This window comes from Hippocampus zosterae, chromosome 7 (assembly GCF_025434085.1).
Source record: "Hippocampus zosterae strain Florida chromosome 7, ASM2543408v3, whole genome shotgun sequence".
Taxonomy (NCBI): domain Eukaryota; kingdom Metazoa; phylum Chordata; class Actinopteri; order Syngnathiformes; family Syngnathidae; genus Hippocampus; species Hippocampus zosterae.
Genome location: NC_067457.1, coordinates 4,075,519 through 4,089,767, shown reverse-complemented (window position 1 = coordinate 4,089,767; position 14,249 = coordinate 4,075,519). Strand labels below are relative to the sequence as shown.

Genomic DNA, 14,249 nt, shown 5'->3' with positions numbered 1-14,249 from the left:
TCATGCCACAGTCGTTTGTTTTTTTTTATTGTAGAAACACAAAACAAAATCAAAAATGCTGACACAATCAATGACTTTACAAATATTTCCTCCCTACATATTAACATATTCCTAATAAATTACAAAATTGCAATGTTTTTTTTGCATATGCAAATATATAATTGGAGTATACAATAAATATAAAAGACGTAATAGGGAGGCAGACCCAAAACGAATATTATCAAATCAAATGTGATCAGATGCGCTGTACAGAATGACAAAACACCGATATTCACATTAGGCTGGTTTCCGTCCAAGCTGCAGTTGCCACTCAGTCTTTTTGCTTGAGCTCTATCGTTGATAACGACATGTTGGACCTCTTTGACTTCCTGTATCTGTACGCCAGGAAGATGGTGGCAACCAACAGGACCAGGCCCAGCACCAGCAGGACCCACTGGCCCGCAATGGCGGCCGCACTGTCCACGTTCATTCCCAGGAAGTCCACCGTGCTGGTCTTCACCTCGGCGTCACCCGCTGGACGTGCAAAGAACAATATGTAAGCTTTTCAGACTTTTGTCTTTATTTCTTTTCATTGCAAAATACCAGACCCTTTTAGTTTAGTTTTTTTTGCAGAGGATCAAGAATACATGACTGGAAGTAGGATTGGGCGAGTACCGATACCGGCGTTATTTCAACGTATCAAGTTGTTTTGAAAGCTGGCGCTAATCGCCAGTTGATACTTAATGCAAAACAAAATCTAATGTGCATTAAGTCCTCCTTCCCAGTAGTTGGCAGTACACTGTGGCACATTGACATATCGGTTAGGTTAAGGTTAAGATTAAAACAAAACAAAAAAAAAACGGCTGACTAAACCCAAACTGTGTGTGTGTGTGTCGTCCAAACGGCAGCTGCTGTTGTCTCTCCCTGGCACTCTCTTTCACTCCCATCAATCTAATCTGTTCACATCCTTTCACCAGGAAAACAAGCAGAGGGAGAAAGATTTCACTGTAAACTGCCCCCCCCCCCCCCCCGCCTTCCAACCCCAGTTGAAGTCTTCCAGCAAATACTTTTACTATTTCCACTTGGAAGGACGTTCACTCGGAAATGTGCTTCCCACATGTTGCACTCCCATCTTGTACACATGAGACTGTCACGTCTTTCAATGCGGCCGTCTGAAAGACTTACTTAAAGGCTTCCAGTCGTAATCGGGCCACCCGCGGATGTCCCCGTTCTTATCGTTCTCTCGCTCCAGCCATTTAATGAGAGGTTCGAAATACTCCATGAGTGGTTTGGCGCTCATCTTGGGCCCGCCTGTGATCATGGTCATGGCCTCGGGCCAGGGCTTGCTGAAACCCAGCTTCATCACGTCTCTGCGGGTACGAGCAGGGCGGCAGAATGACACACTCAGTCGTGGTGAAAAATTTTGTAGAATAAATGACACTATTTTTTTTTATCCATGACATGATTCATGTTTGTCATGTTCACTCACCCTAGCAGCTTCCCGGCCTCCTTCGATTTGTAAATGTCGCACGTGTGCAGGGGCCCCACGTGCTTGGCAGCGTCACACAGGGCCTTGTGGAACTGAAACTGGATAATGAAGCTGACAAAGTACCTGGGCGGAGGGAGGATAAATATACTTGTCATAAATGCGCTTATTAAACCGAGCGGCGCTGATTATGGACGCGAAATATGTTGAGTCACATGGAGATGAAAGAGATCGTGGCCGCCTGCTGTCACGCCGCCTCGTTTATCTTATCTTATCATCATGTGTTTGCACGCCGTCGGTTCATCGGTGATTAATTATCAAATGCGTTTATTTGTTTACCGAAGAGAACGGCACTCACCTCACGTAGGGAACGTTAGCCGGGATGTGGAACTTTGCACCTGGGTCGAAGTCGTCCTCGTCGCGGGGGACGGGTGGACACAGGCCTTGGTACTTCATTCTGCGTTGACAAATAAGCGACGCATCCGTTGATGTGTCTCAATCTGGTTCTCAATCTTCAAACTCTTGTTTGAGTGCCGACTTTACCTGAGGTTCCACCATTCTTTATTGTAATCGGACGGCGGGATGCGTCCGTCAAACACTTTCCATCTCCACTGGTCCATCAGGTAGCCAAACGGCAGGAAGGCGATTTTATCAAGTGCCATGTTCATCAGAAAGTTGATGTCACTCTCTGTAAGATTAAAACAAGGATTTGTAATTGCCGCGTCTATTTGTGTTGAGGTGTGTATGTATAAATGTAAACGTGGTCCGGAAAAAATGGCACCGGTTAGAACGTGCATACGGTGAGATTTCAGTTGATGGCAACTCACCGTGATTGTTTTCCACTTTGTCCAGGAGGCCGATACTCTTCAGGTGCTTGGGTGTGGACACGGACAAAGCCAGGACATCGCCGATGGCCTCGTGGAAGCCAGGGTTGGCGCCCCCGCGGAACGCCACGGGCTGATCCTTATATTGCAGGAAGTACTGGACGTGGCCCATTTCGTGATGGACGGTGATCAAGTCATCCATGGTCACAACGGTGCACTGTTTGATTCTGAATTTGGCGGCACGAGGTAACATTTAGTCACGTCGCGAGAGACATTTTCAAACGTGAAAATAATGCTGTTTTTTTTTTAACCTGAAATCTTTTCTGTTGTAGAAGTCCCATGCGGAAGCGTGGCAGACCACTTGGCGCCCGTCGGTGGGCTTCTCCAGCATGGATTTGTCCCAGAACTCTTTTGGCATTGGCAGCAGCCCCAGAGAGGTGAAAAAGTTATCTGATTCCTGGAACATTCTTTTGGCATTCCAGCCCTGTAAGGGAAAAAAACAAAATCAGTGATCATGTTAAAGCCTCTTGTTTGAAATATGGAAAAACACATCACATGCTTACTGTGCTTGTACTCACCTTTGCCACCATCGCCGGCGTGGCGTCAACTTGCGTGGCGTGCGGATAAGGCATGACCAGATCCATGATGCCAGACCACGTCTGCGCCCACATGTTACCTGAGGCCATACACAAGACGTGTGATTTTCCATGTCAGAACACACTTCTGCTCTGTTGCGCTTATTCAAGAAGCGGAATTCTTGGGAGGACCGGTTGAATTCCTAACGGTGTGCAAGTGTCATACGCAATCTCACGCTGGACGCCTCTGAAAGAAAATGAAATCCTTCCCAACTCCAGAGGCATTTGCCGCCAGCCGCGGAATATTAGCGCACAAAAGGAAGATTCTCGCTGGGTTGACTGGCTTGTGATTTTCACACTCACCGAGCAAGTGAGCAGGTATGGGCCCCCTCGGGTTGACCCGTTTAGGGCCGTACTTGTTGTACAGACCCCTGCGAACATAGGAGTGCACGTTCAGGTAGAGCGGCTCAAGTTCTTTCCACAGTCTCTCCAGGTCCTCCTCAAAGGTCGGCGTTTCGTACAGCGAGCGCCAGAAAGCGCCGTTGTCGCTGTGACCTATAAAGAAGGATGGATGGTGGAGAACGAGAAAATGCGATATCCCATCGGAACATTTTAAAAGTTGCGTAATCTGAGATTCAAAACACGGTCAGGTCATATACCGTTGAGTCTGGCAGCTTGGTTGGCCAGTTCCACATATCGCACGTAATCCGAGCGAAGTACTTTGCCGGCTGCGTCTCGCCAGCCCTTCCAGGCAAATAGCAGCTCATCATAATCTCTGGACTCTGCCATGATCCTCTGAAGGTCTGAAAGAAAACACAACGTGGTCACCGTGGCAGCAACGACCACGGATGATGCACAAGGCATGATTTGAGTTCTTACCGGGATCCAGTGGGTGGCATTGGCCATTATCTCTGCACACTTCTGCTACGCTATATTTGGTCTCCATGTTGGACAGGAGATTGTTGTACTAAAATGATCAAGAAACAAGGCGTAGTTACATCCTCTCTCCTGTTGGCTGGCGCAAAGTCAACGTTTCCACACCTCCTTAAGCTGCGCCGACGGCAACGCGGCCCTCTCGATGTCGCTGAGTTTTTTGATGATGCGTTTGACTGCGTCTTCCTGGAAGTCCGTCGTGTCGAACCGCCGCGCCCGTTGGCCGTATTTTAACGTGTGGGCCGACATGTCCAGGTTCTTCTGGAGCTGGTGAACAAAATTAGCTTTCAGTTAGCGGGTGGATGGATGGTTGAAGGGCGAAGTGATAGGTGACCGAGTGGTGACTGCTTGGGTGGTGTTTGTATTCGTAGGAGGAAGGTGGTAGGAGGAACGGAAGAGTCGGATGTGTCTGATGATGACGACTAGTGATGAATCGATACTCAGCAATGGCGGCTGAATTTGGGGAATTGATCCCTCACCATGTTCTGCTTGTTGGCTTCATTGATGTCAGTGTTGTACGCCCAGGAGGCTTCCGTATAGGCATTCCACACCACTTCCGCTGTACTATTGTATTCATCCAGAAGATTCTTGGCAGCCAGCTCATCTGTATTCTTATCTGCGCCGACAAGGACGACATAAGCCACAACGCGGGGTCAAGGAAAACCGACCATGAAGGCTTTCCACCTTGCTACTCTTTGTCTTACCAATGTCCTCTGGATAGCCCTCCGGAATGGGCGGTACCCAGTTGAAGTCAGGCCACCCCAGGACCTCGTTGACATTTTGTTTTTCCAGCCACTCGATAATGGGCTGAAAGTATCTCATCAGTGCGCCGGCGTCCATCTTGTTCGTCCCGATGGCATCTTGAAGCACTTCAGGCCAAGGTTTGGAGGAACCCGCCTGAAGAACTTTTCTGGAACAACAACAACAAGCTTTTGTTGAACGCCGCCACCTCTCCTGAGCTTGATCCCACGTAATATAAAACCTACTTTAAAATGGCCCCTGCTTCGGCAGAGCGGTAGATGTCGCATGTGTGCAAGGGTCCAGTGTGTTTGGCCGCTTGGCACAGTTTTTCGTGGAACTGAAACTGCAGGATGAAGCTCACAAAATACCTGCGGAAGAAAGAATTTGGATTGAATTTTGGAGGTGGAAATGACCGACGGTCTGCGAACGCGCACGCTGTGCCGTCTGACGAAAGAAATAATTCCCTCAAAGTAGGAATGCAAATGTCCGCCCTCCTACTCGACATGTCCTTTTGTGGTTAGCTAAGTGCAGCTGGTTTCCATGCCGCCAGTTTCCTGCTATTGTAAAGCTTTCGTATTCCTGAAAATCCCATTACCGCTATTTCCGATGACAGATCGCCGTATACAATGACACCTTTATTCCCATCATGCGCGCATTGTGTTTTGCGTTTTGGGCGCCGCGGATAAAACAAGACGCTACCTGATGTACGGTGTGTTTCCGGGAATGTGGAATTTAGCGCCGGCATCAAAGTGCTCCTCGGTCCGCTTGGTGGGTGGGCTGATGCCTTGATATTTTGTCCTTGAGAGGACGAGGAGAAGACACAGAATGACTTTTGTGGTCACAACAACACAAACAAAAATGAAAGAAGAAGAAAATGAAAGAAATGCCTAATTGTTTGCATCCCTCGATATCATTGTAGCTTCACACTCGCCGACTGGCTCGGAAAGTCAAGTGAAGCGAAGCCTACCTGAGGTACCACCATTCTGCGTTGTATCGCTCCGGGGGGATGTTGCCCCCAAATACGCCCCATCTCCATTGGTCGATAAGGTAGCCAAAAGGAAGGAAGGCTATCTTCTCCAGTGCCATCTTTAACAGGTAGTTGATGTCGGATTCTAGAGGAACACCACGAGGAACTCCAGTCAAAGACTTGCTCTTAAATGATCTGCACGCCTCTCGTAATTCTCTTCACCAGGGTCGGACGTCGCCGACTGCAGCAGTCCGATGGTCTTCAGGTGTTTGGGGGTGGAGACGGACAGAGATAGGACGTCGCCGATGGCTTCGTGAAAGCCGGGGTTGGCCCCGCCGCGGAAGCCCACGGGTTGGTCCTTGTACTGGAGGTAATACTGCACGTGGCCCATCTCGTGGTGGACGGTGAAGAGCTGCTCCATCGTGACTGTGGTGCACTGCTTGATCCTACCGCGTGCCAGAGAGACCGACCGTGAGATCCGATATCGGCGGGAAATAGAATCGTTAGGAATGTTGGAAGCAAAGCACACGCGGACCCCCTCGAATAGCTACGCGTGGTTCTCGGTCCAATCCTGGTTACCTGAAGTCTTTGCGGTTGTAAAAGTCCCAGGCGGACGCGTGACACACAACCTCTCGATCATCTGGCTTCTCCAGCATGGATTCCTGCCAGAATTCTGGAGGCATCTCGGCTAAACCCAGAGATGTGAAGAACTCCTCGGCAACGCGAAACATGGTCGTCGCGTTGTAGCCCTGTCAAGTGCGGGGAAACAAAAAAATGGCCGTCTGAGTTGAATTCATCAAATTTAGGGGGCTCCTCTTCCTACGATTGGGGGTTGCTCGGGACATCATTCAAGATCTTAATCCAAAATGATCGAAAAAAGATTTAGGATACTCAAAAGCCAATAAGTGTCAGCGTTTCGCTTGTAGAAACTGTTTTTGGCGGCGTGATACTCGGCTCGCCCCCTCCCTTACTTGCTTGAGCATTTCTCCAGTCACATCCATGTTAGGTTTGTCAGGAAACGGTATCATCAAGCCGTAGATGTTGTTCCAGGTCTGGGCCCACATGTTTCCTGAGGGCGCGAGGAAGAAAAACACACTTGAGCAACAATCCGTCCTCCAGAGGCGACGCCGCGCTCGCCGGCCCGATAGGAAATGCCTGCTTGAAGCGCCGGCGTCCACCGTGACGAGATAAGCCGCCGCGACGGCTGGCGGGGTCGTACCCAGCAGATGAGCGGGGATGGGTCCTCGCAGGTTGATGTACTTGGGGCCGTACTGCTTGTAGAGTTGCCGGCGCACGAAGGCGTGCAGGTGCTGATAGAGCGGTTCGATTGTTTTGTACAGCTGCTCGATCACTTCCTGGAAGTTGCCCGTCTCGTACCAAGAGCGCCAGTAGGCCCCCGTGTCGTTAAATCCTGTCAAGTGGAAACCATTCAGCCCTCATCTTTGAAATCAAAACCGATGTTGCGATTCAAATCACAAAACGACATTGCTGTCTTTGCGTGTGAATTTCCTACCGTCGGCTTGTGAGGCTTTCTTGCTGAGCTGCACAAATTTCGGGTAGTACGCCTTGAGGGGGACGCCCGACGCGTTGTGCCAACCTTCCCAAGCGTACAGCAGCTTCTTGTAGCTGCGGGAGTTGGCCATGATGTCGGTGAGATCTGCAAAGGGACACGCAAAAGCTTTGGCCTGGGTTTTATGACCAAAAGTGACTGCGTCGTGCGTGGGAAACGCCGAACGATGTTGGCAGACAAAACATCGGGCAATTAGTTAAGGGTTAAGGGCAATTAGCGCCTTGTTGTTCCAGCATTTTACTCAACGCCCGCAAGCACCTCGATAACACTCCCCCCCCCCCCCCCACCCCCCCCGGGGGCAGTCGCTTTGCCCATCCTGTTACTCTTTCCATTTTGCGCCGTCAAACTCAGTCAGATTTTACTCACGAGGTTCCAGGCTCCAGCTGACGTTGGGCTGCGGATGCACTTTAGCGGTGGAATAAATACTGTCCATGGTGCTGAGGATGGTGTTGTACTGCGCACAACACACACGGGAGAATCAGAGCTCAGTTCTTTTGGCACTTTCGCGAGAGAATTGACTCGAAACCCTTCGACACCCACCTCCCCTCTTTCTTCCGGAGGCAGGTTGGCGGCTCCGAGGACCATGACGTTGCTCATCAGTTTCTGGTCCTTGGGGTCAAGGGTGTCAAGCAGCTCACGGGTGAACACCCTCTTGGCCTTGAGACCCCAGGCCTCGGTGAAAGCTTGCTCCTCCAAGGATGCGTTTACCTGAACGCAGCGGGGGCGGGGGGGGGGGCACATAAGAAACTTTCTGCGTGTCTTGCTCCCTCTGATTATATGATGTGTTGAAACGTATTTGTGTGTTGAAACAACTCAAAAATGAATTGCCCTAAAAGGTAAGAAGACACGCCTAAGAAATATTTAGTATCGCGTATTTTGCTTATTGCGGGGCCGGTTTGGACCAGAATCCCCGTGACAGAGGCGGGGATTAGCAGGAAAAAAAATAACTTTTCGGGTTTAGCATGTCCAGAATGTTAATGCAGTCGATTGTTGTTGCACAAGGAGCTTGTGCAGGTGCAAAACTTCAATCCCCCCCCCTAAATTCCCGCAAGATGCTGTACGTTCCCACGCTGTATTTTTCTTTGTGTGTTGCAAAGAAACATTCCACTATCCAGCCTATGTTGCAACAATGATCATTTTACACAAGGTCAAGAGTGACCTTGTAACACTGATTGGCTCAATCACAAATGAGGAAAATATTTGCACACACGTGTTGTGATTAGGCCGCACCGCAAGCTCGTTTCCAGCCCGGCCTGTTTATCTGCTGCGAGCGAGCGCTCTTATCTGCGGTTTTCTCAGCGGGCTGACGGTGTGGGAAAGCGGCGACGCTCGAGTTGAAGCGTTAACGCTAACCTTTGTGCACTTCCCCTCCGTTGCTGTCTTTTTCTCAATTACTTTTTTTTTTTCTTCAACCGCCCTCCGCCCATTCATCCAAAACAATCATTGCGCCTTCCGTGGTAGGACCGTAAAAATCAAGGAAGCGGATTTGTCTTGACCACGACATCCAGCCTGCACGTGAACGTGCGTTGAATGGCCAAAACATTAGGTACACAAGCGTCGACTGCTATTCCTCCCAAATACAGCAGTGACATTGCAGCATCAATGCTACTTGTTAGCCTGTCTATGGTGTTTCCCATTCTTGGTTAGCATGATGCTAATCATTATTTCTACTTTTGTGACTTTGTTGCAGCATGCAGTTGCTTATATTGTGAATATAATATAATGTCTTGACTCTCATAGATTTTTTCAGGTGTTAGATAAGTAAACACAATTATTTAAAATAATAATTATGAATATATTTGTCATTTTGCCAGAGGAGAATGAGCCATCAAATCCCTGACAATCTTCTTGGTAAAGCATCCATCCTAAAAAAAAAAAAAGTCACCAAGAATGAAGTCTATTTGAGAGTCTTGAAGCCGTTCATAAAGGTCATCTATTTATTTCCTGTTAATGGCTTTTTACTCTGATGCCAGCCGGTACCTCATTTGCCCTGAAATCAAATCCTCCCCGACTCCGATGGCGCACTTTAGGCACTTAATGTGTTTTACGTTTCATTGATGCACTTCTCCGTGTTTGTTATCTGCGGAACCGCAGGCTCATTGCGGGTTCCAAATGGGTTCCTGTCCCACTCTATGATCCATTCTTCTTTTTCCGTTCACCTTTATAGGCTCAACGCTTTTGAGGCACAAGACACGTTCTGCGCCGTGACCCTGCTTGGCTTTGGCATGGCGGGGGGGGGGGGGGGGGGGGGGGCGCCTGCATCTCCACCTGTTCTCCAAGACTGGATGCGATACAGAATTCCTGCTGTGACAGCTGTATCAGCACAGACATCACAATAAAAGCCTCAGAGTAAGTCTTTTTTTTGGGGGGGGGGGGGTTGATTATTCAAATCTCACTTGGTGACTCTTTGGCTTCATCGGTGAAGGTTAATGTTCATATCCCGGCTTGCCTTTAGGAGGCCGCTGTCACAAAAACTCGCCAGCTGTAAAAGTTGGTGCACCACACGGGCATTCTTTCATCCAAGCCGAGTTGTCTGCTTTTCATTTTTTCCGACAGATAAATTGTAGCCGGTGCTCCGTTTGCCCGCACTGCAGTTGTCCACGCAGCGCCGGCGGGAAACGGATCTTCCCGGAGCGATCTTACCTGCAGTTGCGAGTTGTACTGTGTCAAGTTGGTGTTGTAGTTCCAGCTGGCCGACACGCTGTAGAAGAAAACCTCCTCCGCTGTGCTGTTGTAATCGCCGAGGAACCTCACGGCATCGGCCGCCGTGTTGGAATACTCTCCTGGCAGCCAGCCGGCTGGCAGAGCATCACAGTGCTGCACCACTTGCAGAACCAACGCCACTGACAAAACAAACTTGTCCATGTCTGCCTCCCAGCAGCAAGTGTAAGTACAAAAAAAAAAAAAAATGAAAATCAAAATACACTAGAGAGAACGCCTCTCGCGGAAACTCCTGTCCACTGGTCACCAAACTCCGCAAGTGTCTTTTAAAGAAGAAGTGTGACCCAGCCCACACGCCTCTGCAGGCTGCACTTGCACCCGTTTACGACAGCGAACATAATCCCCACCCTTGAACACGCCGCAAACCAATGCCTTACGTCTCTCTCTCTCTCCCTGCTTTCCTCCAGTCGGGCAGGATCAGCATCCGGAGGCCAATCCGAGCACGGGGAGATAAGATACGATCCAGCAGCTGAGCCGAGAAGAGACTTGTCACCACCTCGCGGACCGGCACAAGGAGGGACACGGCATACTTTGCTCTCTGGTGCCTCTCTCCATATAAACACACACACGCACACATACACGCACAAGCTCGGAGGGGAGTGACGAGTAGGGGGGGGGGGGGCTAGTCATTAAGGGGGTAGAAAGCAGAAGCTTGACGGGCTGGGCGAAATTAGAAAAGTGAGATGCACACAGGCGCTAAAAATTCAAATGTACGCTGACTGAAAAGATATTCCCCAGTTCTGTTTTTCCTAAAATGTGCACCGACTGCTATTTTAAAGTTTGGTCGTCACCTTGAAAATAGAAATTACATAAAAATATATGCTAGGAAATCAAATTAAAATCACTTTGAAACGTTTCAATTGAAGTCAGCACATACCTGTTCCCATTTAAAGTGCTGACTAAGCCCCGCCCCCCAGGTTCCAGAAAAAAAATTAAAAAACAGCTGAGATCCTTTAGAGAGGGGAAACAAAAACAAAAATCCCTAAGATAACGTGATTGCGCAAAGTGTGGAAGAAGAGAGGAAAAAAATGATTAGCATAGTAAGCCAAAGTCTTCACAAAAAAATGAGACAAGTTGTATTCCTCAAGTATATTTCATATTATTCTAAGCCACGTGAACAACGAGAAGTTTAAAAACAAACACTCCGTAGAGAATAGATGCAAATGTACTCCAAGTGCGTGGCTTTGCAGAAGATAAAGAAAATATGCCCGTTGATTATTATTATGTCCACGTCTTCAGTAATGACGCCGACAATGATTCTTTCCACGAATCTTTATCTATGCTCGATTAATTGGCCAATAACGTCGCCCTATTACTTTTTACCACTGATGACCGTGCACGTGGCCGCCCGACTATGCCTTGGCCTTGACTTTGGCGTGAGCCCGCTAAATTCATTTTGGCTTTGCCGTCCCCGTTTTGTTCAACCGCGTTGCAATTAAACCGAAAAATAAGATAAGATAAGAAAAACCTTTATTAGTCTCACAATGGAGAAATTCCCAATTCACAGCAGCAAAAAAAATAGTCTTCTGTGGTGCCACGTGTTAAGTTTCTCAAAACTGCTTGAACCCGGCATTGCTTAACTAAACCGTTGAAAAGAAGAAAAAAAAACCGACAGAAGTATTCAAACCCTTTGGGGTGACAAGGTGGTCGAGTTATCGTCGTACTCCATCGGGCGTTCATGGTCACATCGTCTTATCTTTTGGACTGAAAACACACAAAGACGAGAACCAATCGTCCCGTTGGATCTCCATAAAGATTTACGCCGCTGATTTCAAAAGATATGCGACTTGCTGATGTCTACGCAAACCGAAGCTGGCAACTTATTGACAGCCTGACCGATGGTAAACTGATGTTTCGCCGCTCGGCAAGAAAGTTAAGAGATACCGCGGAGGTGGTTCGTGATTGTTCGCCGCTTGGTTTTCGCGGGATCAGTGTGCAAATGATGAGACCATCTAAAGCCGCGCGGGTGGGGGGCGATCAAAGTTGGATCCGTCCACCGGCAATGTGTTTACTGCTCTTTTGTATTCTGAGCGCAGGCACTGGTGTGTAAATCTGTGTGGGTCCTGCAAATGATTTTCTCTGCATTCTTCCCAACCCCCAAATAATTGACTGCCCCCCCCCTCCACCCCCCACCCCCCACACTCCCCGACCCTCCGTAATGGAGTTCTCTGAGGTGTGAAGGGACTATGATAGCTTAAAGGAGCCAATCTTGAGTGTAGGTTGCACACCACTGGCCGTGAATACTGCGGTGTAATTCGTTATGTGTGTGTGTGTGTGTGTGTGTGTGTGTGTGTGTGCGTGTGTGTGTGTGTGTATGTTGGACGAAGGTCACGTGTCACCAGGTGTGTCACATCTTATCTAATATTGACGTGTTCTTTATCAGTGATTCACAACCAAGATGAAGAGATCATTCCGTGTGGGAAAGGAAATTATCCAATTTAACTTGCTCCAAAAAACAATAACAACTCATCTGTGTATCGACCAGGGTTTAAATAGTTTGGGACTTTTCATCGTAATTACTTTTTATTTTATTATGACTTCTGTTTTTATTTAGGTATTGGTGCAGATTTGTTGGGTTTTCTTTTTTTTTTTCCAAAAATGTTTGATTTTAACTGAGTTATTAGTTTATGTTTTCGTAAAGTTTTGTTGTTGGTTTTTTTTGTTTGTTTTTTGCAAACTCACAAGCTCTTGTAGCGACTTTATTTTTCCGTTTGGTTCGTGTTCTGGGTCGTTATGATCGTCGCTCATCGTGGCATGCGTGTGTGTACGCGTGCCACGTGCGTTGAGCGGGTCAATCGCGAGGGGTCGGTTGCTCGCAAAAAATCGTTCTTCGGTCGAAAAAGGTTGGGCACCATTCATCGAATTTAAACGATGTGCCTATAGAGAAGTACTTCAAAAGTACCCGATCCGATGGTCGCACGTGTTTGTTGCCGAGGGAGGAAGGATGCCGCGTAAAAGAGCAGTGAAATGTGCATCATTCCATCTGAATGCAACTAATCAGCGAGGGAGGCGTTCCCCCCACGATAGGATATCTTGACTCGATAGTGCTGTCATGTCCTTTGATTAATTCATGCTCAAATTGCCCATGAGACGCAAGACGCGTTCCGTTTTCAAATCCCCGGGTTTATTGAGTCTCTTGTTAATATTTTTCCCCACAAAATGCGGCGTTTTCATTGAGCTTTTTTTTTTTTTTTTTTTTGCCAGCGCGAAAATGATGATTGATGGTTACCAGATTCCGGTTGCGCATTTGCGGCTGTGACACGACTGACATCATGTCTGAGGTCGCGGAGTGTGACTAACGTGTCAACTGGAACCATATTTAAAGCACTGAGGCGAACTTCTGCATTGAAAAGGAAACATTTTCAAGGAAACTCGACATAACTTGCGCGCTCTGACGTCTGCTCGGGTGAACGGTTAACTTTGACGGCACTTGATTCTGGGAGGAGGCCAGTAAGATTAGATTAGATTAGGGTGAAAACCACCCAAAAAAGGGGGCGGGGGGAAACCAATCGCTGTGACTTGGAAAAAGTTCTTTTCACCATTTAGTTTGATCTTTAGCCTCAAACCGAGTAGATCAGAGGTTGATTTGGGTAAAGTCTAAAGATAAAAAAACAGTTTTTTAATGACAGGTTTTTGTTAAGAAACAGGAAATGTACCAGCGATAGCTAAAAATGGTTCAAGAAACGATGAGAATCAAATCCCATATAAAGTTTGGCTGTTTTAGTAGGCTTTTCTTGACATTGTTTTCTTACAATTATACTTTCAGGCTGAAGCTTTTGCAAATGCGTGCACACTTTCAATGGTGGCAGATGTGTGCTGACTCCTACTTAACATCGGTTTGAATGGTAGAAATACTCCCTCAGGGAAAAAAAAGTACCGGTAAGTTCAGGTAAGTCATTGAAAAGCCCTCAATGAATACGCGAAGACATTTGTAGGTAGCACTGCAACAGCGTCTCGTTATTTTATCACTTGTGGTCAAAAGGGTGTCTTGTTATGAGATTCAATTTAACCGAAGCGTTGAGCATCTGACACATTTCTACATCAAAGTGTTTACACACCTGTGGTTGTGGTTCCGAGCCAACCAAATTTGCACGTTGTCACACAGCTCAATACGGTCCCAAATAGTCACTTGATAAGCTCACGCATGGGAATTTCTTTCTAACGTGCCGATGGTTTTCCCATTCCTGGATTTTTTTTTATTTTTTTTTTAGATGCAGAGCGTTGCTGTCCCAACTCCAGTGGAATCTCGCTGATTTTTTTTTGAACTGTGTAGGGTAACTGGCCATCCGCCCACAGGGACACACACTTGGTGCGGTAATTGGTCGACTTCCAACTGTTCCGACAACATTTCCTGAAAAACATGAAGCGCTTTGACTCTGTTGTTCCACTTGTCAAGTGGCACTGCTGCCCTCACACTGGCTACTTTTTAGGAACCAGTGAAATGCCATTTTTA

At 47.7% G+C, this 14,249-nt stretch overlaps 1 protein-coding gene and 1 long non-coding RNA gene across 3 annotated transcripts; one reads left to right on the top strand and one right to left on the bottom strand.

The window, feature by feature from the left end:
• Positions 1 to 93: 93 nt before the first annotated feature.
• On the bottom strand, positions 94 to 10,210 carry ace (angiotensin I converting enzyme (peptidyl-dipeptidase A) 1). Its single transcript, XM_052069615.1, has 25 exons — positions 9,719 to 10,210; positions 7,616 to 7,783; positions 7,442 to 7,529; positions 7,019 to 7,162; positions 6,725 to 6,916; positions 6,477 to 6,574; positions 6,085 to 6,254; positions 5,728 to 5,951; positions 5,506 to 5,650; positions 5,238 to 5,336; positions 4,784 to 4,906; positions 4,502 to 4,707; positions 4,277 to 4,413; positions 3,906 to 4,064; positions 3,744 to 3,831; positions 3,524 to 3,667; positions 3,228 to 3,419; positions 2,868 to 2,965; positions 2,601 to 2,773; positions 2,293 to 2,516; positions 2,009 to 2,153; positions 1,824 to 1,922; positions 1,469 to 1,591; positions 1,165 to 1,349; positions 94 to 513 (listed from the first exon to the last, which is right to left on the bottom strand). The coding sequence occupies exons 1-25, from the start codon at positions 9,938 to 9,940 to the stop codon at positions 311 to 313; spliced, it is 3,849 nt and encodes a 1,282-aa protein (XP_051925575.1). The 5' UTR covers positions 9,941 to 10,210; the 3' UTR covers positions 94 to 310.
• LOC127603487 (uncharacterized) lies at positions 2,619 to 14,233 on the top strand. Of its 2 annotated transcripts, none has more exons than XR_007963068.1 (6): positions 2,619 to 2,726; positions 5,458 to 5,633; positions 5,731 to 5,875; positions 9,243 to 9,424; positions 10,204 to 10,337; positions 13,563 to 14,233. It is a non-coding gene; the product is annotated as an uncharacterized LOC127603487 (long non-coding RNA). The 2 variants fall into 2 exon arrangements; XR_007963069.1 differs by lacking the exon at positions 2,619 to 2,726 and adding an exon at positions 4,972 to 5,008.
• Positions 14,234 to 14,249: the final 16 nt, after the last annotated feature.

Coding starts and splice junctions, on each gene's coding strand:
- ace (XM_052069615.1), bottom strand. CDS start 9,940: ATGGACAAGTTTGTTTTGTCAGTGGCGTTGGTTCTGCAAGTGGTGCAG. Junction 3,668..3,743: donor ATGCCACCCACTGGATCCCG/GTAAGAACTCAA, acceptor GTTTTCTTTCAG/ACCTTCAGAGGATCATGGCA. Junction 1,923..2,008: donor AAAGAATGGTGGAACCTCAG/GTAAAGTCGGCA, acceptor TTGTCAACGCAG/AATGAAGTACCAAGGCCTGT.